Source organism: Rhinolophus hipposideros (genome assembly GCF_964194185.1).
Source record: "Rhinolophus hipposideros genome assembly, chromosome: 20".
In the NCBI taxonomy this organism is placed as follows: Eukaryota; Metazoa; Chordata; class Mammalia; order Chiroptera; family Rhinolophidae; genus Rhinolophus; species Rhinolophus hipposideros.
In genome coordinates this window covers 16,191,464-16,218,321 of record NC_138066.1, presented here as the reverse complement: position 1 = coordinate 16,218,321, position 26,858 = coordinate 16,191,464, and the positions used below count along the sequence as shown (strand labels likewise).

Below are 26,858 nucleotides of genomic sequence, written 5' to 3'. Positions count from 1 at the left end.
AATAGCCAAAAAGCTCTATTTGATACAAGGTTCCACCTACAATAGATCCATGCCAAGTTACAGAACCTTAATAAATTTAAAAATTGTATAACATGCATAAAGAAAGTACATATACCCAAACACATAGTTTAATGGATTTACACAGACTGAACACACTGGTTCAAAAATAGAACATTACGTGTACCACAGATGCTCTCCTCAAATCCCTTCCCAGCCTGCTCCCCACCTTGATTTTTAACACCATAGATTAATTTTGCTTGTTACCTAAATTGAATAGTATCCATCTACTATGGATGGACATGGAGTTGATTCCTATTTGGGGTTATTATGAATAATGCTTTTAGGAATATTTTTGTACTTGTATGTAAATTTTACGTATATATGTATATATACATTGTTTGTATGTATGTATTTTGATTGGGTAATTCCTAGGCATGGATTTGCTGATCCATAGGGTATGTATATGTTCATTCAGCTTTTGTAGATATTGTTTGTTTTCTAAAATAGTACCAAAATATATTCCATCAGTGTATGAGAGTTCTAGTTGCTCCACATTCTTGCTTATACTTGTATATGTTTAAACATCTTTTGTCTTTTTGTTTGTCTTAATTTTACCCATTCCAGTGGGTGGAGTGTTATCTCATGGTTTTATTTTGTGGTTCCCTGATAGCTATCATATATCAATGTACACACACACTATAGTCCTGTCCACGAGAGGATTTGGTATCCTCTTGGACAGGACTATCTGATACCGTGTTTCCCCAAAAATAAGACCTAGCCAGACAGTCAGTTCTAATGCATCTTTTGGAGCAAAAATTAATATAAGACCCAATCTTATATAAGACCCAGTCTTATTTTACTATAAGTATTAATATACTTATATTAATTTTTGCTCCAAAAGACGCATTAGAGCTGATTGTCTGGCTAGGTCTTTTTTTTTTTTTTTTTTGTAACAGACAGGCAGTTCATAGTATTTTTTTAAATTTTTTTTCTGGGGGGAATATTGGGGAACAGTGTTTCTCCCGGGCCCATCAGCTGCAAGTCGTCCTTCAATCTAGTTGTGGAGGGCGCAGTTTAGTTCCAAGTCCAGTCACCATTTTCAATCTTTAGTTGCAGGGGGTGCAGCCCACCATCCCATGCAGGAATTGAACCAGCAACCTTGTTGAGAGCTCGCGCTCTAACCAACTGAGCCATCTGGCCGCCCCTCCAGTAGCTCAGTGGCAGCACGTTGTCTTCAGTCTAGTTGTGGAGGGCACAGTTCACTGACTCATGTAGGAATCGAACCAGCAACCCTGTTGTTCAGAGCTCGCACTCTAACCAACTGAGCTATCGGCCGCTGCCGGGTAGGTCTTATTTGGGGGAAACACGGTAGCAATGAGCACAATTTAGTACCTAGATCTTGGTTTCTAGATAAATTCTTCACTAAAAGGAACCAGGGCTTGGAGAAATAGCTGTGGCAGAGAAAGTACAAGATGATACTGAAATATCTTAATCCAAATGGTGAGGAAGTTTTGCAAGAATTATGGGGATATGTCAAAAGACACAGAAGCCAGCTTGAAAGGATCTCACTGACTAAATATAGGACAATTTGAGCGTGAAAATAAATTATAATCCACTGAATAATTCGTAAAAAATAAATGAATTGAAACTTAGATGAGGAACTGGATATTTGCACAGTCTCAGAGTAATCCCTTCCTACAAAATACAAATTAACTACAAAAAGAAATAATGGAGAGACTGACAGACACTACCTAGGTCAAATGATTGAAGTTATTAACATCACCAGTACAGGGACTCATCATACAGTGTTCTGCCTGATAGGATGCAGTGAGAACATACCATTATCACGCTATTTCTGCCAAAAATACACAGCCTGAATTCACTATTCATTAGGAATCAATTATCAGACAAAACAAATTGAAGTACATTGAACAAAATAACTGGCCTGTAATCTTCAAGTGTCCAGTTATGAAAATCAAGAAAAGGCTGGGAAACTGTTCCAGACTGAAGGAGACAAAAGAGACATGAAAGTAAATGAAAAGTGTGATTCTGAAATGGATCCTTTTGCTAAAAGGACATCATTGAATGGGCTTTGAGATTAGATGACAGTAATGTATCAGAGTTAGTTTCCTGATCTTGATAGTTGCATTGTGGTTTTGTAGGAGAATGAATGTCTTTGTTGGGAATAGATCCCTCATGGTTTTCTTTTTTGAATTTAGGATCTGTGTATTTAGGCTTCTATGGATGACAACTTGAAAGATAGACATGCAGGTAACCTTTGGCCAGCAATCAGAAAACCTAGGCATAAGGCCTGTTCTGGAATTTTCCAGCTGTGTGAATTTGGGCAAATCAGTTAATCTCTCTGAGACTCAGGCTCCTCTTCTGGGAAATAACATCTTGTCACCCAGAGCTCTGATGATCAAGTAAGATGATCTATGTGAAAGCACGTTATAAAGCTGCACAAATTGCAAGGAATTACAAGTAGCATTACTAAAATTTAATATTTCTAATTTTAGGTAGGTTTGATGCTAAAGATTTGCAAATGATGTGCAGTAATATTTTGGGGAAATGTGTACATGTTTTGACAATATACAGTTAAAATTCAGATTTTTATTTTAACCTTAAAAGTTTCGAAGTTTTTTGTTGTTGTTAATTTTTTGAAACAACAAATCTATCATGTTAAGAGTTATCACAGTAATACTTCACAGCCTAAGACATTTATTGATGTGTTACAATCTAACTTGGAGCATTTATGACTAAATTGCTGCATAAATGAATACGGGGCCTTCTATGTATATTAAAGAGGTGACACTTTTATACAAATAAAACTTAGGTTTACTTCTGCCACTAAAGTTCAAAAATAAAATGTTTCATGTAAAATATAACATTGGTAAATTTTATATTACCACTTTACAAAGGTGAATAGTGGAAGAAATGTTCTTATTCTTAGTTGTAAGTCATGTGGAAGGAGAAAGGAAAGATGAGGGAAAAGAAATACCATTTATATAGTTCAATTAATCATAATCTAGAATTTGAAGTACCTTACTGATATGTCCAATACACAAAGTATCCTGAAAAATTGTAAGTCAAATCATTTTAAATGGCCACTGGAGAAATAGCTGCAAATTCTTTTTTGAAGTCCCTAATTTTATCTTTTAAACTATGCATTTTTCATATATCAGGTTTTCTTAAGGTATACCTTTTATATTAGAGTTTGAATAGAAATAATCTTTCAAAACACCTTTGTTTTAAATTAGCAAATGTTCTTATTTATAGAAATTTAGGGATTTTAACATAAAGGTAAGATAATTTCTCCCCAAATGTTTGTTATTTGGACTCTCAGTGTTCACAAACTGCTAGAAATAAATTACCTACTATATTTGGAGTCTTCAGTTAAATAGAATTGAAGGACTGGTATCTATCCTCTTCCCTAAATGATAAGGTTGTTCTTTAGCAGACATTAAAACATTTTTCTGATGAGGCGCTCCACCAATGCACACTGTTTCTAAAGTGGAATTGCCAATGCAGAAAATCTATTTGGATAGCTTAAAAAAACAAACAAAAACTTGTAGTGATGGTAGAGCAGCAGTTTGGCATGGATTTTGTGATGTGTTGGTAAGAGAAATACCATCTAAAATTCTAATTGAAATAAATTGTGAGTCACGCCCAGAAAAAGACTTCTCTTGAAAAGGTGACTTGTTTAGAAACACCTAATGTAGAAACAATACTGAATAGATTCCAATACTATATGAAACAAAAGGACAGGCATATTTAAGATCCCATCCTAAAATGTTTATTTTTTCCATTGTAAATGCGTACTAAACCAATTGAGAGGGATACTATTTCATTCTAGCGGAGGAAATAAAACTTAAGTTCACCTTTCTTTAGGAAGTTCCAGATTCCAAGAAGAGCAGAGAAATTAGGTTAGTTACCAGGTTTGCTTTTGCCTCTAGTTACCTGAACTTAAAATATTGTTCTATCATTGAAATTTAGAGACAGTTAAGCAATGAGGGGAAAGGTGATTTTACAGAAAATAAGAAAAAAGATTTAGAGCTTTGAAATAGTCCTTCCATGGAACTAAACACAATAAATTTTAATAACTAATCATTGACTTAGCTCTGATATTGAAGAAAAAAACCTCAAGACTGTTTCAAGTAGTCTTTGTATAGTATAGTATAGGGATGTTTCCTTTCTTAACATTTCCTTTTCCGTGTTTGGATTTATAAATTTCATTCTCTAACATGCATTATCTAAGCTCACCTTACAAATTTAGACCTTTCTGTATAACTCTCCTTGCGTTTTACATAATGCGTGAATTCCTTGATGACTTTAAAATACACAACATCCCACATAGCGTATGAGTATTTTGCTTTTATTACCTTACTTATGGGGATGACAGGTTGTGGCACAGTCTCTCTGAGCAACTTACTGCTCTTCTTCCCCACCCCTCCCTGATGACCGGAAAAAAAAAAAGAGAGAGGAGGGTGAAAAATATCCTCCAATTACTGTTGTGTTTAATGGTATCTTAAGCACCAGCTATTGATTTATGAGTAAAGAGGCATGCTGAGAAAGGAACCAGGCTTGTATTGTACCATTGGGTAGCTAAGCATTACCTAAGATACATGTGAGAACAGCACAGTTAAGCCATTGCATTCCATAGTTCTAAGCTTTGCTTTGACAGTGAACTCCAAATCAATGATACAACAGATAGAAAACTCGGGCCAGTCTTTCCTACTTATCAGAAAGAATACAATGCTAATTCCAGGAGAATAATCTCCCTTTTAAGGGGTGGGGGTGTTGTGTGTGAGTTAAGTGGAAATTCAGACTTGCACTTAAATTTTGAGATTGGTGGCACCAAATTAACAAGCTTAGTAAAAAGAGAATGCTGAGAGAATGCCTCACAGAATAACTTTTTGCCTTAATTTGAGATTTCATTACTTGATTTTGGAGCTATTCTGTTGATTTTGAATTTGTCAGGGGTCTTTGCATCCATCTCCAGATGAGGCAGCGAGGGCAATGAATTTAGGTTACAGGTCATATGCATTCCATGCAACAAGCAGAATAAATTTAAAATGGGTTGTAAGTTTTCTGGAAGAGAGGCAAATTCTTTGGACTTCGTTACATATCAGTATAGGAAACAACCTCAATTGAATCACCTCCATGCCTTTGTCTTGTGTCTTGCTTGGGTATTTCTAACTAATAAAATCATATCAAAAAAATTAAATTCAGTACTTAAATAACTTTATAATTCCATTTTTATTTTTTACTTTTATGCAAATGCTATATTAGATGTAAAAGTTCTTTTAAAAATTATTTTAAAGTCCATCTACCTACTCCTCCTTTAAAAAAAAATCCATAGTAGTATTGATAAATAGGGGTCAAGAAAATACAAACCAGGCAGAACAGAGGTTTGGGATTTTTTTTTAGTCTAGTGAAGTTTGAAAACTTTTCAAAACGCCTATATAATCCCCTTAACACCAATCTTGGCAGAACTCTAATTCTGTTTGAATAAGTGCTTTTAAAAAATATTATCTTTGGAGACTGCATAAGTGTGTGTGGAATGGGGAGAATCCATATCCGAATATAAAGCAAGTCTTAAAATTGCTAAGCTATTGACCACTAAATATGCTGCCACTTATATAACCTGTCTCCTTTCAGCATTCTAGAAAGCAAAAAGAATGGAAATAAGATAGGAAAAAGGAATGAAAAAGTGAAGATAATGAAGGTAGGTCAGTACTGAATTTTTTAAATCCCCCTCCTCTTTTTCTGTACTATTTCGGGAAACTTCTCAGTAGCTATCATCTATAAAGAAAATATCCCACTGGGAAAAGCAAAGAATCAGAAATAGAAGGATGTTGGGGGAAATACAAGAAGATGGCCAGGGAAGATTGTTGGGGAAAGGAAGCTGAGAGAGGAAGAACTATAAATGAATAAAAATAGGCCTCTGCTATATGGATCTTTCTATAAGATTGTTAGAATTATATTTGATTTATATAGAGGACTGAAGTGAAATGGGGCTAGATGACGGAGTCCTTTTATCATTGACTATGTTTTATTCCCTTTAAGATTTCGATAAGGAAATCTCACACTACAATGTAAAATTAGCTTCTCTGCCTATACATCTGAGAGTCACAAGCCACTGAAGGTCAAATTTACTTGATCTATATTAAGCGTATTATGTCGAATGAAAGGTTATTCACTTAACTGACCATTTCCCAATCAGCCTTACTTAGGCTCAATCTTGAAAATTATCTGGAGGAATCACAATCCTGGTAGCCTACCAGAAAGGGTCATGGGGTTGGGGGGTGGGAGGGGAGGGCCATTTAAGGCTATCCCAGACTCTCCAATTACTTTTGGATTGAGGAAGATCTTGGTATAGGTCAGGGTGCCAAATCTATACACCCGGTAAGTGAGAACTGGATTTATTCTCTCTTTCCAAAGCAAAGTAACCTCAACAGTCAGACTCAGTCATTTGAAGTATACAGAGCTTAAATCAGATAGCCAACTGAAAACCGAAGATGAATTTGTCAATATCCATCTTCAAAGTAGTAGTTCCTGGCCGAGCCACAGTGACTAATGAAACAGGCCAGCTTTGCTGTGGAACATTATCCTAAATGTTTAGCAGAGAGAGAGACAGGAAAATGGCAAGTGCGGCACATTCTAAAGCCTGGCCCAAAAAAAAGAGGTGTGTGAGCTCAGGTAGTGTCACTAGCAAAGGAAAAGGTGGCAGAACATGTTGTAGTAATTATGCTCTTCAAATAATAACACATTTGAGGAGGTGGACTGTGTGTTAATGTTAGAAAAATCAGGAAATTAATATAGTTTGTAATGGGCCCAAAGTATTGGAATAAAGATAAGAATACACTGAGACACCAGGATACACAGACACACATGTTCACATGTACACATTTTTCAGTTTAGTTTCTTACATCTTCCTCTCCTGACTCCACAGCAGCACATGGGTTACAGGGTTCTAGTAGATCCAGCTATAGAATTCTATTCTACTCAGAAAATATATGGCTAGCAAGACAGCATCCCTGTTTTCTCCACATGGTTTATGCATTCATAAACAGTGAAACCTTTAGAAGCAAACACATGTCACATACCAGTGATCACAATGAGAAATGATACAGGAGACTTCCACAGACTTCATTCCACACATAATCCTAACTGGTTATATGGTGGTTCTCGTCACCTTCATATGCACCCTCACACATCCAAAATAGTTCAGTTCAGCTGCATCAGAGTCTAACACGGTAATATGTCCAGGAGATTTCACAGAAAGAAGTGGCTGGAGGCCATAAGAGTCTGGGCACCGTAGTCTTTTGGGACTATGTCCCAATACATGAAGAAGGCCCTTCCATTGTCAGGCTTAGCCGGAAACTCATTCACTTAGAGGGAGAAGGCAGGCGTGACTTGTCAGAACTGGAGGAAGAGGTTGGGAAGCCATTTTCCTCTCCCTGAAGTGCTTTAAACAGCATTCAAGCGGATAGCCCCACAGGGAATTTCTGTTGGTGTTTCTGGAGTGATACTTTTAATAATACGCTGTTAGGAAGAAAATTTGATGTCATAAGCATTCTTCTAATTTAACAGTATTGAAAAAATTTTCAACATTAATATTAAAACAAAGTTTAAATAGCATTTTAATGGCATTTAATAGTAAGTTGGAATAGTCCCATTGACTCCTTAAGGAATTTCCAATTTATTTATTCTCAAGTACGGATAAAACTGGAATATTCAGGAACTAGACGCATCTATAAACTAATTAAGAAAGTCATTATATCACTAATGGGAGAAAATGATGAGCCTTCAGTAGAACCTCTGCTGGCCTATAACATACCATTGATGACCTGGGAAAGGGCATCTTTTTTTCTCGATAGAGGAGACTTCATGTGGCCACACAGAAGAGAGTGAGTCATGGATTCTGCCCCTCCCCCCACCTCACCTGTCCCCTCAGCCCTGCATACACACAGGCACATGGCACAGTGCCATCAGCCACGGTAACAGCCAGGATGTTACTGATTTAATGAATCCACCTATAAAGGAGTACTGGTTAGGTCCTAGGCGTACAGTGGTGCAAATTATCCCGTAATTAAATTTAAAAAGATGTGACCATTGAGATCATCACTCCTAAAGCAATCTCCTGTGCACAGGGGAAAGGCTGAGAATTTTTACTTCAGAAACAGCTGAGGTAGACAGAAGCTTTAAGACAGATCTGAAATATGCTTGGGCTTATGTATGAAATATACAGCCTGCCTTGTAAAATCATCAGGGTAACGTGAAGCAGCTCAGGGATGTGGAGAAGGAAAAACAGCAGCACTACAGAAGCTTAGAAAAATCTTTATGATGGGTACTAGACTTAATGGGGTGATCACTTCATAAGTTATATAAATGTCTGATCACTAGGTTGTACCCCTTAAACTATAATATTTATGTCAACTAATTGAAAAATTAAAACATATTTAAAAAGAAAAATAAGTTGCTTAGTAAAGTCTTTGATGGCAAAAGTCTGTACAGTAAGCAGGCAAAGTTGTATTTAAAAGCATCTTTTGATTTATTGATTTTAGGTGAAGCTCTACTACTTGTCCTTTTGGTTTTGTTTTGAAAAAATGTGTAGTCCCCTTCAATCTTTTTTTATTTCCTGGTTATGGAAGTTTGTTCTTCTTTAAGGAACAGGGCCTATGGAATTCAGAAAGTTCCATTCTCATAGTTAATAAATTCACAAAATTGTACATGTTGTGTTCCTAATGACCTTAATATTCAAATACTGAAACCTCATACTGGAAACCTTTAAAAAGGAGTCGCTGCAATGCTCATCAGCTACATGGACACGTCTAGTCATAGAAAGCAAAATTTCACACACCATCCTTCCCCACAAATGAATATATAACCTGATTACACAGAATTATATCTCACTAATTGGGAACTGGACACAGATCACTCTAAGTAGTCTTAAGTGTTGTGCAGAGAGAGAAAAGAGCACTTAGGTGTATGGGGGAGGCACGGCCCACAATGAACCACATTAAAGTAGAACATTTAGCTTTTATGCCCCCACCCACCCATTCTGCTGCCTTTCTGGATGCTGAGGCCCAAAAATGCCAGGCCTACCTTTGTTTTCCATATTTCATTTTCCAGTAGTAGTCTGACCTGGCCAGCCCTGGCCTTCTCCAAGGTCATAATCTAAGAAATGGATCACTGTTGACATCTTCATGAGCGCTCACTTATTAGGGACCATCTTCCCAGTATCTTTGTGCAGTTACTAAGGGCTTCTGTGACAATGGCCTAATCGAGTTGATGACTCCCACCTTGAGACTTCCAGGCTGCAGGTGCACGTGATATCCATTGAATTACAGGTGAGCAAGTGGTGGCTCCCTCCACACACTCCAACCTTGTGTATGGTTAGGGCCCAAAAGAGTTAATAAATTTACCTTTCTCTTAGTCTTTTTTTTTTTTAACCATACCAAAATTTCATATGAGGCCTCCCTCCCTCACAAGTAGAATGTAACAGATCATCAAGTATAGTAGTCACAAAGAATTATAGTCCCTTGGGGTTCTTGGCGAAAAGCATGGCACACTTTATCCCTCTCGGATACTAAGCATGCACATGGGCATATTAAGGCTTTTGCAAAGTCTCACAGTAAAGAAACCTATTTAACTTAATCTTAATCCATCATTCTCCAAAATTATTTCACTACATAACCTTTTCCCCCAGCACCCCAGCAGTAACACCTATTTGATATCCTGTTGAACTACTGCTCCTTAAAATACATTAACAGTTGGGAAATGTTAATCCAGTCCAATGAGCACATTTTAAAGATGAAGAAACTAAGGTCCAGAGAAGGTAACTTGCCATAGCTGACTAGGTCTTTTCCCTCCTGGTCCTCCTTGACTGGCTGTATCATGATGCTTCCTGGTAACACACTGTTCCCCATCTGATGGCCTATGGAAAAGATGCCCCTGCAGTCCACCGTACTTCTATTGCTAATGGATCTGAGCTCTTTTAATTATACATCTTTGGGTGGTACTTCCTTGTGACCAACAGGGAATTTGCAAGAAAGATAACCAAGAGTTGAGGTGCAGTCTGTGACCAAAGAATACTGACATTTATTAACCTGACTAGAGTTCCCACTCCTGACCTTAACCTCTGGGTTTGAATCAATAGAGCCAGCAGACCATCACGACTGCCTCAAAGGACAACCTAAAGGGACAAATTCAACGACTCTGGTTCTGAGCATGTATTTCAAGCAACACCAGAGTCCAAGGCCCTTTGGGAGGAATAAGGTTGTGATAGGACTGGTTTGTGGATAGGAAATGAGTAACTCCTCACAGAGTTCTATTCACTTAGAATTTAGCTTTTCTGTTTGGAAAAATAAATGAACTGGGTTCTCAGAAAGAGCTGTGGTTTAATTGCCTCATATTTTCTTGCTTCATGTTTCTCATGAAATGTTTTAGGACGATGAGTGTGATGGTCTCATGCTTGAGTTTTGCTTCCAAGAGCACACAGACCAGCCCATCTCAGTTCTCAGGTCATTAGAGAGTCTGGGCCCGTTTCCCTAAATACCACTCTTCACCTCTGAGCTTATCCCATACAAAAGCACTACCCACAGACCTGCAAGTGACCCGACCTACTAACTCTAACAAGACAGGATGAAAAATAGTAACTCATCTCTCCCTAACCTGTAGCACCAATTTCTATATTAGCAAACTACGAGTAAGAGCAAACTGAAGACAAAAGAGAAACTCCATATAAAAGTGAAAGAGCATTGGACCAGGAATCAGAAGACCCTGGATTCTGAGCCTCCCTGTACTGTGTGGCCTTGGAAAAGTCACTAAAAAAAAGGGAATTTTGAACAGCATTATTCCCAGTCTCAGTACCATTTTCTGCTAATAATAGCTGTGCATCCACCTCACAAGGTATTTTGAGATCATCTACATGAAGGTGTTTTGAAAATACACAATCTGATACAAACTGTAAGGTTCTGTTATTAACGTTTTTATAGCACATTATTCAGTATTGAAATGAGTCTTGCTATAACAGCAACTTTTTTTTTTTACTCCAATGGCTTGAGCTAAAACTATGATATTGTTGCCACATCCTTAATTAGTGATGAGTTTCAAAACAGCCCTGTCGCATTGCTGTTAGGAAACTGACCATGAATATTTCCCACCATAATCTCCACTCACATTAAAATTTGGTTGTTGCCCCAGACACCATGCCTAATGGCAAGCAAGTGGCAAAGTAGTTACCTGATGATTTTAGGACACTACACAAGCGCACGCCACGTGCTGTGGTGCACCCAAATCATCAGCTCACTCTTTCGCCGTTGTGTTTGACATTTATGGAAGATGCCTCAAGATGACAGTGGCAGCCATTAGAAATCTACATGGTGTAGGTATCTAAATATATAAGGTTGAGAGCCTTCTGGTGAATTTCATGTGATGGACTTATTTCCTTCTAATAGAGCATAACAAAAAAACCCTTTCGTCCTCAAATAATTACTAGTCTGAAAACACACACACACACACACAGGCACACACTAGCACATACCTCCTTTAATGTCCCTGGAGTGATGATCAGCCGGTAAGTTATATATGTGGGGATGCAGATGAAAGATGAGGTTCCTATGCAGTAACCCAGGATGATACTCCACTGAGGATAACTGTACTGGAAAAGTCGTAGCTGTGGCGGGCTCATCAAAAAACTGCAAATAATGAACTGAAACAAATTCCAACAAATGTGAAAAATCAACAATATCTGTGCAGATAAGAGACAATTCTGATACCATAAACACCAAATGCTAAAGGTAAGATACTTTCGGGAAATTCCCAAAATATGATATATCTTAGGTTGAACTCTGACACGTAGAATTCACTAATTTCTGTGCCTAAGCTGCAAAAATAAAACAGGTGCTTATCTTGATTTTCCTTCCCATCCCCACCCCCCCACTCTGCAGTGGGGCTGCCAGGGTCTCAGAATGTTATTGAAGGGAGTTACAGCACCCCCTTCATGACAAAAGGAAAGAGATTGGCACTGATCAGGAGTGTTTTGGGCCGTTTCTTTGGGAGAAATATGCTGGGTAACCTCTCCACGGCCCCGTCAGTCCCAGGACTTCCTATTTCTATCTTCTTTGCGTTCATTTCCCTCTGCATTTCTCTCCTGTGATTGTTTTGGTCAGATGGAAGTTACCTGTCTCCAGGAGGGATATAAAGATTCTCAAGACCTGGACAGGAAGCGGGTTCCTGGGTACATGTTCCTTCTCTCCCCTTTGCTGGAGCTCTCTGCTTTCTACCTACGTCAAGTGCCTTAGCCTGAGGTTTCAACAAGCATGGCTCTGCCGCGAGCATCTCAACAATGAATGGCCGCCGGCCACAGGACTTTGTAATGAAAGGAATAATGGAAGGGAAAGCAACTTAATACACTTTTTACTTGAAAATTCGGTGAAAATTTCGACCAAGAAAAATTCCACGGTGTGCTCCCAACACTCAATTTATGAGTTCTCTGATTTCAGTTTGGTTTCCAGAGAGAGTGTAAATATCAGTTTTTGCCTAGTAACCACTGTGCTGAAATCGTTATTGCTCTTGATTTAATTTTATTATTTCATAGTCATAAAGAAGACAGTAATGTAAATTATTTGTGTGGTTAAACATCTATTTATATCTTTTTTTTTTTGTCTGCAGGTAATAAAATGGGAAATTGTTAAACACACATCCATCTTCTGAACAGTGTTATCCTAAGTCTAGGAGGAAGCTTTCAAAACAGGAGCCGGGCCAATTGCAAACCCTTCTGTGGACTTACTCTTCTCACCCCCAGGTCCGGCTACTAACGAAGATAGTTGTGAAACAGGGAATGGGGTCTGGTCAGGAGCCATCCCTGCTGTAACTCGTCTCATCTTGATGTCAGGTGTGAAACCCAGCGTAGCTCAGGGAGGTCTCAAGCTCTGGCTGTGGCCAGTCAGTGCTGCTTCAGACACCCCTTGGCATGTCCCAGCCTCTCCTTGCTCATACGCAATATTTTCTTTTTTTATAACTTGGCTTCAGTGAAAAAGAATATTTTTAGTAAGCTACTCATTGTTTACCTAAAGCAGCCTTAAAAAGCCCAGAGCAAGGGAGCTGTTAAGTAAACCCAGAAGTGGAAGACAGATTTGCCTCCTCTTCCTCGTGCCCTGGAACACTTGCTTTTAGAGGACATGAGTACAGCGAACGTCACAGGACTTATGAGTAATGTGCCTAAACCCACATCTGTACGTGGCTTTTGTTGCGCACTGAAACTCATTGATAGTCCACCAGGAATTCAGCCAGTCCACTGGAAAACCAGAAGTTCACAGACACGAAAATACTAAAAGCCTGGGGTCAGGATTGGGGTGAGACATAGGAGGCAATCCCCTCGGGCACAACATTTAAAAGGCGCCAAAATTTTAGTCATCAAGATAAATAAGATTTGAGTGCAATATTTTGAAAAGACTGGATCTGACAGAGCCAGATGAGGCTGAGGTAAGTCATCCAAGCGTTGGGTCGGATCCTGTGTTTATTTAAAATGTTGACATTTTGTTCATCAGGAATTTTTTTTTTTGCATTGATTTTTAAAAATATTGCATTAAAATAGCATTTATCTCAAGGACTGAGATTTTGGGTGCCCCCTGAAATTTTACGCCTAAAAAATGCCTCAGTGTCTTCCCCAAACCTCAGCCCTGGGCATCATTTGCCCCTGTGTGGGGACTACTAAAGTAAACAAGCACAACCACTTCTTCCCTCAAGGACATAATCCAGCGTCTCTCCTTCCTTTGAAAAACAAATGAAAGGATTTAAATAGATTACCGAGAGGCACGGGTCATAATATAAATTAATAACCCATTTATGTCAGGACTTCTGCTTCTAGTAATGGCAGTCTAGGTGATTCAGACCAACTCTCTCACTGAAAACAATGAAAATTTCTGGATTTAAAAATACGTATGTTTTTAATTTATGTAAAAGCAACAGCAAGTTGATAAGGTAATGAGGAATTACCAGGCTAAGACCTGGGAGAACGCTGGAGCGCAGAGCATGGCCCAGAGACACTGGGCCCTGAGAATACCTGCTGCTCAGGACAAAGGTTAACTTTGGTTTTGGAAACCTCCAGATCCAGGGAAATGGAAGTCAAGGAAGGATTCTGGGGTAGAGAGAGAGACATGCAGCATTGCAAAGGCAAGAATGAGCACATTGTCCATCTTATAGGTTAATGTGTGGGTACAAAAAGGTACAAAAAAAATAAAGGACTGCCCTGAGAAAGTCAACACAGAGCACGAAAAGGAGCTGTTCTCAAAGAGGGGGGAAGGCATAGCCATACCCTACCGAAGGCAGAGATGGCCTAAGACGAAATCAGTGGCCCAGACACGCCTCATCATTCAGCTGGAGCTGAACTGAAGGAACAGTGTAACCTTTTTGGCTCTAAAAGATCAGAAAGCCCCCCTAGAATAAAGTTACACATAAATGAACAGAGAGTGGTCCTTGCGGATGTGCACAGAGACACTTTACCCCAGGCTACCCCAGTGCACACTTGGGATGTTAGCAGGGTGGTTTATCCATCTTGGGACAAACATCTCCTTCAGACAGACACCAGGAGGAAAGGCAGGGGCATGTGCAGCAAGGATGAAGTGAACCTTGAACACATCTTAGCCAATGGGCAACCCTTGGAACTGAACTTTCTCACCCAGGTCCTTTGACCATAAATGGATTCTACTTTTGATTCAGGTCATGCTTGAGGACCTTTTGTGGGGCGTCTTTAAGAAAACTCAAAATGATCAGCACCTTTCCTCAGGCTCATGACCAGCATGGTAAATCCTTCTCCGGGCTTGAACAGATCTTGTCACGTGACCTTGGACCCTTTACTTAACATCTCTCAGCCTCAATTTCCTTAAATGTACAGCAAGGTATTCGAACTATATTACCTCATAGAATTGTGCGGATTAAACAAAGCAATGGGCATAAGCTTTGCACAAAGTCTAGCCTGGCACTTAATGTTCATTAAATGTTATTTGTCATTATCACTGAGCAGGGGAGAGATGCAATAAACTGACTATATAGTGTTAGAAGAGTGATAACCCTGGAGGACACAGTGACCGGGAGGGGACCCAAGAGGGGCTTCTGGCATGCTCGTCATATTTTTGTTTCTTGGTATGATTTTCGTTACAGAAGTGTGCTCCATTTATAAAATTTCATTGAGATGTACACTTATGATTTGCGCCCTTTTCTGTTATATGTTACACTTCAATAAAATTTATTTTTTATAGGTGTTTGAGTGAATCTTTCTCCAGGGTCAGAAGGGGAAGGGAAACAACTCACCAGGAGAAACAGAGGGCTGATGGCTACCCAGCAGATCCTCCAAAACCATCCAGGACTGAAGCCAAGCATTTCCTTCACATCACTGCAGAACTGAGTGATGCCTAAAATCATCCAAAAGAGAAAGATTTTGATTGACCACAAGAGGACATGGATTGTCCTATCCCCTGATTCTCAGAGAGAGAGGCAGCTCTGGAATTTCTCAGAGGAGGGACTCAGGGGCACCAATCTGGTCTGAAAATGGGACATGGGGACCTGTTACCAAACTGTATGTGATAGCAAACAATGTTCTTTCTACATAGAGTGGGAAGATAGGTGGACATCTTGGGAGGGACCCAAAGTCCCCTCTAGCTGCCCACGTTGCCTTCCTAAGAGCTCAGCATATATTTTATTTTATTGTTACTGTAGAAGAGAAAGTTAAATTTTGTCTAATGATGAACCAGCTCAACAGACACTGACTTTAACCATATACTAGAAACTTTCAAGAGAAAAATTTAACAATATGGCCCATTCATGTGCTAGGTCAGAGTCCTCCTCTGAAAAGTCACTGGCATGGAAGTGAGAAGTGAGAACTCTGACTGGTGACAAATTGAGAAGAGGCACTTGCTTCCCTGAGAGTGCCCAGCAATTCTCCAGCAGGTCTATAGTGATTCATACACTTTGGACTCTGTCTCCGGAATTGCTGATGAGATGGGGAGGAGTTCTTTTTAAAAAACTGGGCTCCCATGCAACTCAAAATATGGGGCCCCTTCTTCATCCTATGTGTAATGACAAACATGCTAAAGCTGTTTTATTATCATAGAAATGAGGAAAATAAATACATTTTCAGAATGAAATAGTCACTTCTTGATTTTTATAGATGAAGAGAGGCATCTCTGAATCCGGTTGTCTTCAGTTCAATTGCCTGCGCCCATCTCCACCCAGGGGCTCCCGGGACCCCTGCCAATGGACCCATGTCAGCTCACTGTCTGCGCTCCCCCAGCTGGTCTCACCCTTATCAAATTCCATCCCAGGATCAGAGGGGGTGAACTGGGGGTTCCTCCAGGGCAGATAATACAAATAGGAACTTTCTTGCCTCTTACCTAGAAGATAAGCCCAGGGCTCTGGAGGGAGCTCTTGCGAAATTTAAATCACTGTCCCAGTAGCATATGGGACACTCTGCAAATACATTCACTGTGCACTAATTCTTCATGTTCTGTCCAATGCTTAGCCAGTCACTGGCTCTAAGCCAGTCAGGATCTTTCGCATCCACTGTGGATGAGCTGCAGGGAAGTGTCAGCCTTTCTCCACCAGGTAAGCATTTAAACTCAGAAGGAAAAAAAAGCCCTCCCAAGGGTACGAGTCATCTGTTGTGAAGAGTATGGAGGAGGAGATGACCTGTTTCTGGAGAGGGCACTCAGCTGAGCTTACTTCACAGACTCACCAGGAAGTGACCTTTTGTATACTGCCCTGCCCTTTGATGAAATCAGCCCATCTCTGTTCTGGTGGCTACGGGCTGGCAGAGGGAGGTATCTTACCATAGAACCAATACACAGCGACTGCTTCTATCAGTGCGACGGTGAGCACAGCGGGCCCTGTGGCGTACTCCTCCAGCAGCTTTACCACGTAGGCCCCTCCCTGGAAAAGAGATCGTGAACCTCGTTAAGGGCGCTGTGAGGCACTGCCTCCTATTTATGAACGAGGCCAAAAGAAGCTTCTTAACTTAGGATAATTCTGGAAAATTCCCACCATGAACCTAATATAAGTATCCCAGAGCCTGCCTCTTGGACTGGCCTTGTCCGAGTGGGCCAGATTTCATCCCATCAGATGCCTCTTCCTTCCCTATGGAACACTCTCTTCATGTTTCCTCTCCCCACTAAGTGGTAAGAGACAAACTCAAAAGGATTGATTTTCAACTTTCTTCAATTAACTGAACACCTACTGTGCTTTCCACCTTGGAGAATCCGGTCCCTAAAGACTTAATCTGAGACAGTCCGCAGTACCACACGCACTGAGCGCATTGGTCACGGTTTGGCCCTCTGTCCTAAGTCACAAATCCCTTGGGTCCTGCTCAGGGCCCCGCCACCTTCCTGAGGCTCCACAACCATTGGGGTCATGGCTTGACGGAGCAAATCTGCAAAATCCACATTGAGTCAGGAGGCACAAGCCTAAGATGCCGGTGGGTACTAACTGATGCCTGTTTTACAATATTTCCTTCAGCTACAAAGAAAAAAAATCACCACAGAGAGTAGGACTCCTTTACCATTGAAAGTTCTCAGAAGAGACAAAGTGACATTATAAACGTGAGCCATCAGCCTCCAGATATTCTGCGTATCAGGACATCTGGTCCTTATTCCCATGAAAGCAGCCTAGATGAAAGCAACTGGATATAAACTGGAAAAGCCAATCTTAGTTTTTCTCCAGATATTCTGCCACGCCTGCAATCTAGGTGGATCTACCGTAACATGCTAAGAGCCTCCAGATACCATGCACAGATTCTACAAACAGACACTACCAGAAACAACTTTTTTTCTCTGATCCTTGATGACAAACTTTTTTATAAGCAGTGACAACCTCTCTCCCTTCGGCCTCAAAGCCAGGGCACCATGAGGGATAGAAGGAAAGGAACCGCTTCTGTACCATTCTGTTTCCCTGGGGGAGGTTGACTCAAAGCTGAGGGCTGTGGTACTCACGAAAGTTAGGGTGACCAGGGACCCAAAGAAGCAGGTCACGACCACACCAAGGACTAACCCCTCCCGGCGCTTGGACCAGATGTGCGGGAACTCATCCAACACAGCCGTGATCACGCCCTCCAAGCCTGCAAACTGAGAGGGACACACAAACGGTCACAGGGGAGGCTTTGGGACGACTGTTACCTCCTAGCACAGTGAACAGGAGAGGGGTTAAGACTGCCGAGTGACCAGTCACGGCGATCCTGAGCAGCCTCCCCTACACACCAGATTACACTAGAAATCGATTTCCACTGTTTTACACTGTCATTGAGGACCCATCCCTAAGGACATCGAAGAAAGAAAACATGGACAGGACTTCTTTATGTGAGGTCTCTTGGGGAGACTTTGATTATACCAGAAAGGCCAACTCAAAGCTGAGACGCACTCCATACTACAAAGTGCAAGGCCCTGGGCTGGCTGGCTGGCAGGGCACTGAGAGGCAAGAGTGGCCTTGTCCTGGCCCATAGGTGCTGCTGTCTGGTCAAGGGACAGTGTATAGTTCACATGTCTGAGTCCCTGGCCTGTGCCAGCCACTTTACCCTCATTTTCCCATTAATGACTCTAGTGCAGTGTAGGGCGGGAAGCACAGTCCCGAGGAATGACAACGGGCTGGGGGGCACCAGGAGGGGGCAGCCAACACCCCTGGGGTGACCTGGATGGGAAGGAATGGACACGGCTTCTTCCTTCTCCTCCCCTCCTCCTCCCCTTCTTCTCCCCTCCTCTCCTCAACCTCCCCTCCTCCCCTCCATCCCTCCTCCTCTCCTCTCCACCTCCTCTCCTCATCCTTCCCTCCTCCTCATCCTCCCTTTCTCCCTTCCTTCTCTCCTCCTCTCCCTCTTCCTAAGTCTTGGAGTCCGATTTCACTTCCCATTCACTCACCGTGCTATCCAAGCCCAATGTGATTAACATCAAAAAGAAGATGATGGCAAAGAACGTGGACGCCGGCATGTTGGCTATGGCTTCTGCATAGGTGATGAAGAGGAGGCTGGGGCCTGAGACAGAGGGGGAGAGAGGAGGAGCCCAGAGTCTATTCAAGGAACCAGTCCTGGGTGCCAAGGGGAGCTGCCCCATTGCCACATGGCCTGAACACAGGCAAAGGGTTGCGCTCTCCAAGACAGTAAGTTTCTCTAAAACCTTTGAAACATTTAAAAGGACCATTTAGAAATAATTCAAAAGTTAACTATTGAAAAGATCCACAGAGCAGCAAAGCAATTCAGTGAGAGCAAGGGACCGAAACAGAGCCCAAGGGCCTCCTACCTGCATCTTTGGCTACCTCGGACACGTCTTCGTTCCTCATCTCAGCCATATACCCGAGTACCGTGAAGATGACAAATCCTGAGACAAAGCTCGTCATGCAGTTCACCACACTGGTCACCAGGGCATCTCTGGAGCAAAAACCCAATGGGGCTGAGACATTTCCAAGCCAGCCACGGCCAGGGTGAGCAGGCCCAGCTCCCGGGGGCTTCAGGCCTGTCCTGATGTCCCTTCCCAGTGCTCAGCCTCTGAGACTGGTTGGATCAGCCCTGACGCACACACATGACTGCCACACACAGCATGGGAGGGCAGCAAGTCAGGGGAGGTTTTATTTTAAGAGACAGTCCTGCTGCGAATCAGCACGACACAAGGCTTGGCGTGGGGGCCAGAAAGAGGTCTTGGCCTCACATTTGCGAAGTCCTCAGATTTAGACTTTTGACGTTACGTGTAAATGAGGTTACAACTGTCACAGAGATACCCAGACATTTACAAAAAAAAAAAAAAAGACCTCATCATACCACTTCCGGCTGGTGTCCCAAGGTAAGGCCACATGGCTTAGGGTGTATGCGAATTCCTTTTTTAAAAAAAAAAATAAATTCTGTAACTACCTTATGAATAGCATAATTAGATTGCTGGATGTTGTCATCTGTGACAGAACATTAAAACAAAGCTAACTCTAAAGATGAGTGATATTCAAATCACAATTGGTGCAGCACTCTCTGATTCGTCCAGATTCGTAAAATGAGATTTTTACCACAAAATCATGGCATTTTGTCTTGGTCGAAAGAGTTCAATCATTATACTTTCTGTGGATATATACAAAAACAAATCATCACAGTATAATTTTTGTTGTTAAACACAGTAAGTCAAATCTAAACCTTTAATGTCTATTGCAATTTTTATAAACCTGCTTTCGAATTTCTTAGTTTTTTTATATACTGAGATTCTCACAAAACGGTAGTGGCTTGAGGCTTCTTTCAACCCCCGAGTGGCCCGAGTGAGGCTACAGTTTGGGTGGATGCTCTGGCCATGGTGAATTGGTCAGTGACCTGGAGCATCCCTGAGGGTCAGTGTCAGCATGGCTTGAGCCCGGACAGGTTTGAGACCAACGGTTCGAACAACCCCTCCCTCCAGACCAGCTCACTCACACTCCCCCCACTTTTCAGCTTTGCTTGCGGGGCCCCTGATACTCACTGATAACAGTTGTTGTTGAATTTGTTATAGCTAGCAAAAGCCAGTAGGACCCCAAAGCCAGGACCAAGAGAGAAGAAGATCTGAGCGGCGGCATCCACCCACACCTAGAACACAGCAGAGAAAAGGGGCCCGGAGGGGCACCTGAGCCAACGCTGGGTACCAGCAGGATCAGCACTCTCGTGCCTCCACGGGGCCACATGCAGACATGAAAAACCAGCTCTCCAGGCTCATTCCAGGGATGGCCACATACCGAGGACAAACAAATGGGATTTCTCTACCTATCACGTAGGCATAAACCAATCCAGCGGCCTCAATTGTACTGTTTATGCTTGTATTTCTAGCTTTCAAGCATCATTGCAGACTTGCCACTGAACCCAAATTTCCGTTGTTCCCAATGTCCTATTTGGAGGACTAGCTTCAGTCAGTAAAATGACAGATAGGTATACACCGTTTTCCTCATTGTCTTACCCCTGTCTCCAGGAGTTTCTGCCAGTTGGGTTTCAGGTAGAAGACAACACCTCTCCAGGCTCCGGGGAGGGTGGCCCCCCTCACCAGCAGGATGGAAAGGATGATGTAAGGAAAGGTGGCTGTCACCCACACCACCTATGAGAAAGGAAACACGGGTTATCATCATGTGGATGTTGGTGTCTTTTATTCTTGAAAATCTCCAAGAAAGGAGATCTACCTCTTTTTTTTCCTGTAATTTTAGGAGACAGAGTGATGTGGCAGAAAGATCACAGCCTTTAGAATCAGACAGGGATCTGATTCACTGGTGGCTGGTCCTAACCACCTCTAAACCCATTCCCCATCTATAAAATGGGGGAAATATCTAGCAGGAGACAATCAAGTAGTAGCTAGTAGATATAAAGCACTGAACATGGTCCACAATGGGTTTTCAATAAATTATTGCCACTATTATTAATTGTGACACTACCAGTGTGTTAAAGGAATTTTAAAAATTATTTAATGGTTCTTGGAATTGGCCCATTTCTGGAATTTTCTAACAGACTTGGCAAAAAGACAGATTGAGCACCATGGAATGCGTTTGGTGTTGAAAGAAATAATGTCCCCCTGTTGGGGCTACAGGGTTCTGAGTTTGGATCAGCAGCCAGAGTCCTCCTCCTCACCTTGCCAGATGTTTTGACACCTTTCCAGATGCTAAAGTAGATCACAGTGAAGATCAGCATGATGCAGAGGACAAGCTGCCAGCTGATGCCCCCCAGGTCCTGGAGTCCCTTTGACCGATGGATCTGTAGGACGTGGCGCCTGGAGTCGGAGAGAAAGAAGGGCCCGTGAGATGGTCTGAACAGTGACCTGAGCATAGCGTCGGTGATGCCTCAAGGAGAGTGCCGGGAGAAGAAATGGATGCCGTGCTGCGAGGGCCAAGCGGTCACTACGCCTCCGGGAGAGCTGGGATTGGCTGTGCCCATCCTGAAGGAGAGAACAGCAAATTCAGCCCCCAGAGCCTGGAAGACTTCCAGCTCTCTCCTTTCCTGCCTGGGACCTCACCAACCAGGAAACATGGCCTACGTGACTGGCTTTTGGGTCCATGAAGACTTGTATGTGTGCATAGTGGACCCCTTCCCCATCCCCAAATAACTCTCTCTTTGGGCTGCCATTGCCTGAAATTCCAGCATTAAAGAATACTACAGGGGCGGCCAGATGGCTCAGTTGGTTAGAGCGCGAGCTCTCAACAACAAGGTTGCCGGTTCAATTCCCTCATGGGATGGTGGGCTGTGCCCCCTGCAACTAAGATTGAAAACGGCAACTAGACTTGGAGCTGAGCTGTGCCCTCCACAACTAGATTGAAGGACAACGACTTGGAGCTGATGGGCCCTGGAGAAACACACTGTACCCCAATAAAAATAATAATTTAAAAGAAAAGAACTATGTACTCCAGGGATTCCAGGGATTGTCTTCCAAAGGGTAGATCTCACTTATGAAGTGAACGCATGAAACCAGGAACTGTGTGAATAGTTTCAAACTACTGATGGAGGCTTTGCTTCCATGACACTGAGAGGCTGATTGGAGGGCCCAGAAAGAAGGACGCTGTTGAAGCAGTGGAGTCATTGCGGATTGTGAAGGTAGAGATCGCCCTGGACTTGTGGGGGCTGTCTGACATGGCACCAGAAAGGAGGGGATGGCACAGAGGGCTAGGTTGCAGAACACTCAAGGTGGAGTCTCCCAGCTCCCAATCCAGCCTGGGGCTGGCCCTGCCTTTCCCTCTCTCCTCTTTACTCCCCTCCCCCTGACAGCTTCAAGTCTCAGAAATCCAGCAGGAAAGAGGTGAGAGCCCCTTCCCCCACCTCCCTCTTGAGAAGCCAAACGCCAGGCCTGCCTGCCCCCAATAAACCTCCCCCTCACTTACAGGCACTTACGTGTAAAACTCCTCCGCAGGGGACGTGGAGTGGGGTGTCCATGTGATGTTTTCCTCAGACAAGTAGTTGGTGCAGTTGCCAGTGTTCCAGGAGTTCTTGCAGCTGGTCCAGGGCAGCTGGTCCGTGAAGGAGGAGATGAGGTAGTAGAGTGCCCAGGCCATGATGGTGTTGTAGTAGGAGGCGATATAAAAGGCAATAATGCAGATAGCGTACCCGATCCCTGAGAGAGAGGGGGAGGGAGGCCAGGTGGAAAAGGCTGCAGATGGTGAAAGATAGAAACGGTACTGGTGGGCACTACAGCCGGGGGAGGGGGAACCGTGGGGGGCTGCCATTCATTTCATTCCTGGAAGACTCTGGGAGATGGCGGAAAAGTGACAAGGTGGTAAACGCCTTCTGTGCATTTGCAAGGTTACATGTTGTAGAACATGTGTGTGTGTGCTGTTAATGCATTTGGTTTTCTATTTGGTTTATTTTTCATTGTCATTTATTATTTCTTTTCAACCATCTCATACCACTTGAGCAGTCCCAAACTTAATTACTGTACTCAAGTTATCTCCCAGGATTAACTAATTGCAGAAGAAGGTCCCCAGCTGCCATCCACCATGGAAATCACCACTCCCGTGGAAAACCTACCTACCCACCCAAGCCTTTCAGTTACCTTTGAAAATCGGGCAGATTTTCCTCCATATTGAAATGCATCCATTTCGGTGGTACTGGCCCAGCACGAGCTCCATGTAGAAGAGTGGGATCCCCCCAAAGATGGCCATGATGGTGTAGGGGAGGAGGAACGCCCCTGAGGCAGATGAAAGACAATTTCACTCCCTGCCCACATCCGTCCCAGGACGGCCCAACTGATCTGGACGCCAGGGATCACACCGAGAATCACAGAGCACCACATGCTCAAGTGTCACGCACTCCCCTGGGCTGAGTCACCTCACACTGTCTTTCCCTGGACTTGGTATTTTGTCAGAAGCAGTCGTAGACACAGCTCCACAGCACAAGTGAGGTTTTGGAGGAGGCAGAGAGGACCTGGAAAGAAAGCTGAGTTTGGGAGTCAACAGAACAGGCTCTGGGCCCAATTGCATTTCTCACTGCCTGGAGGACCCTGGACCACTTCTCCCCTCTGCGTATTTCTTCCCCTGTAAAATGACAGGATTGAGGACAGCTGAGATTCCCAAACTCAGCCATGCATCATAATCACTGCTGGACTTCTGATCTCCTGAAGCAGAAGCTCCAGGAATGGGTAGAACACGAAATTTTTAAAGCTCTCCCAGGTGATATTAATGCAGCCAGGACATGGACCAGCATTTGGAACCCTTGGAACAGGTCTCCTGTGACAACCTGTACAATGGCTGCAATAATCTATGAATCTCTGAATTAGTATTTTTGTCCATGTGTGTTATCCCTGGCTCCAAACACTTGATTATTGATGTTTGGCTACTTTCCATAATTCCACTGAGCCAGGATAATACACATGGCTCCCTCCTGAGCCACCTTTGCAGGGGTGGCAGAAAAGGGGAGTTAGTCACAGACAGAAAGGGTGGAGCTCTTGCATGTCTGGCGATGCTGGTGTTGCCTGGTTCTCATGGCTAAGGGAGAATTTGGAAATGACAAGTTGGGGATTGCTACCCTGCAGCCTGAGTTATAGCCCAAACGATGGGTCAGCTGTGATTTTCCCTAAGAACCTTCCCTCCCACAAAGTGCTCTGCACCTAGAAACCTGAAGTCAGTGCAGCTCAGAAAGGTCCCGCCTAACTTAGAATCACACGGGGGAAATCTGGATTGAGAACAAGAACCATGTTGTGTTCTCACGGTGGCATGTGTCCAAAGGGTTTGCTTATTCGACTTTACAGTAGGAAATGAGTGTAGGGGAAATGACACCTGTGACCCAGCCCCTTATGTAAGGCTCAGGCTAAAGGTGAGATCTCCGAGCTGGAGATAAGGCTATTCTAACCTCAGCTCCTCCCAAGCAGGGAGCGCTGCACTTCCAGCACCCCACCCCCACCCAAGAACCAAACTGCCTTTGCAGCTGCATGGACCATGGCCCTTAAAAGCAGTAAATCCAGGCAACTCTGTGTCAGGCCGCGGAGGAAATGAGGGGGAACACCAATGAATTATCCCCTAAACCTCATTTAGCTACCCTCCCAAATCTGTTGCCAGAGCTCCTGTCGGAATAAATATTGACTGATTTGACTCCCATCTCTCATCCTTTTCCTATTCTGATAGCAAGTCCCATGTCAGCACAGAGGCCCCACCCCTACGCACCCTTCTCTCCTACTCTACTCTCTGGGCCTCCCATATCCATGCCTACAGTCCGCTACTACTTTTCATAATCTTACTAGTTAACTGCCCTGGAGGCAGTGGGGGCAGAAAGAGAACAAGAAACAGTCTCTGGCCTCAAAATTCAAATATTCTTGTAGGAGATATAAGGTCCATCCACTCAGAGTTTGGGGTTGGCATGAGTGTCATACCGGGGCTGGGTTCACTCTGGGTCATGCCCAGATTGTCCCTTCAGCGCCTGGACCTGAGCTGACACCCTTCTCTGACTTCACACAGGTCCAAAGGCCCCAGGGGATCTGGAACCCTGGAGACACTTTCCAATTTGTCCTCACACAGAACTACCCTCTCTGGACTCATCTGAGCAGAACCTGCCAGCAGGAGTGAAGACCCCAACAAAACGCTGCTGGTTATCCCTCGCTGGTTGGAGAGTGAAGCTCGGAAAACACAGGGATGAGAAGGCGGCTCTCCAATAAATGGACCACTAATGATGCTGAACATATGCTAAGGTCAGGTTTGGGAGATTTCACCCGACGTCGTAACCCTGGGGGCCTCTGACATGCTGACTTAAAAGTGGTGGCTTATTGGAGATTTACCTTTTAGATAAGTTTCAACGTCTAAGCCATCATGTCCCCAGAATTCTATCACTTCAACAAGGCAGAAAAGATATGATTTATCCTCTGGCCTCCCAAGAGGCTCTACAGGCCACCCCTGGGCCCATGATACTGACCCCCTCCATTCTGGTAACATATGTAGGGAAAGCGCCAGACGTTGCCCAGGTCCACGGCGTAGCCAATGACCGACAGGAGGAAATCCACCTTCTTGCCCCAGGTCTCCCGTTCCCCCTCATGAACCTCAGCCTCTAGGACCGCGGTGGCAGCTGGGTCAGAGCACTGAGTGTCATCTCCTGCACGGGGGCTTGGTGCCACCAAGTACCCACTGGAGATTTGGCCGGACTCCAATTTGTCCTCAGGAGTGGGGATACCCTTCTGTAGAATTCCATTTTCCTGACAATCTTCTCCATCCTTACACACCGACAGCTCCTTCTGGGAATTTAAAGGTGTGGTATCCATCCTGTTGGCTAGTAGATGCTACTGACACCCATCTGCCGAAGACCTGAACTGAATTCTTAGTGCGCGATCAGTGGGTGTCCTCGGAGCTTTATATCAATGGGATTGAGAGCTCTGTTGGAGAAAGCACACAGAGAAATGAGAATGGAAATTAGGCATTTTACTTGTCTTGGGTATTACCTCATCCTACATCTTCAACTACACTAGCTAATGGGATTACAAGTGCATCTGTTAAATGGGAGACACACTATTTGCCATATGAGAGTCAATAAAATCAACTACATTTTTCAACCGATATAAGGTATCAAACCACAATCAAGTCATTCAAAGAGGAAAAACAACAAAAGAACAGCAACAAATAGACAGCAAGTCACCAAACTTTGGCACAGGCTCTTCAAGAATCACACTGGAGTTTACCAGTGACTCAGAAGAATGAAGAAGAGGGCTCGCCTCAGCCAAGCTTCTCAGAGCCCTTACTGTGTCCTGCACGCTGTGCTGGGAAAAGAATAACACATAAAGAGGCAGTTTCAGCCTGCAAGTAGATAAGGACACAACTCTCCATCTTGTAAGCAGAACACTCACAGTATATTTTCTGCACGCTGTAGATAGGACTTAAAAAGAGAAACAGCAGGGGATAGACGTGAAAAGGCCACCTTTTGT

At 43.2% G+C, this 26,858-nt stretch overlaps 1 protein-coding gene across 1 annotated transcript in view; it reads right to left on the bottom strand.

Annotated features, from left to right (window-relative positions):
* Positions 1 to 4,357: 4,357 nt before the first annotated feature.
* The window catches only part of SLC6A4 (solute carrier family 6 member 4), a 59,768-nt gene continuing 37,267 nt past the window's right edge, over positions 4,358 to 26,858 (bottom strand). The window contains exons 2-14 of the mRNA XM_081027831.1: positions 25,859 to 26,312; positions 23,511 to 23,645; positions 22,853 to 23,072; positions 21,602 to 21,740; positions 20,943 to 21,077; positions 20,475 to 20,578; positions 19,284 to 19,411; positions 18,906 to 19,018; positions 17,988 to 18,119; positions 16,833 to 16,932; positions 15,319 to 15,419; positions 11,549 to 11,716; positions 4,358 to 7,545 (exon numbers count right to left, since the gene is read on the bottom strand). Of these exons, the coding sequence (XP_080883957.1) occupies positions 7,471 to 7,545; positions 11,549 to 11,716; positions 15,319 to 15,419; positions 16,833 to 16,932; positions 17,988 to 18,119; positions 18,906 to 19,018; positions 19,284 to 19,411; positions 20,475 to 20,578; positions 20,943 to 21,077; positions 21,602 to 21,740; positions 22,853 to 23,072; positions 23,511 to 23,645; positions 25,859 to 26,201 (1,893 nt within the window). The 5' untranslated portion in view covers positions 26,202 to 26,312 and the 3' untranslated portion in view covers positions 4,358 to 7,470. The remainder of the gene's footprint in view (positions 7,546 to 11,548; positions 11,717 to 15,318; positions 15,420 to 16,832; positions 16,933 to 17,987; positions 18,120 to 18,905; positions 19,019 to 19,283; positions 19,412 to 20,474; positions 20,579 to 20,942; positions 21,078 to 21,601; positions 21,741 to 22,852; positions 23,073 to 23,510; positions 23,646 to 25,858; positions 26,313 to 26,858) is intronic.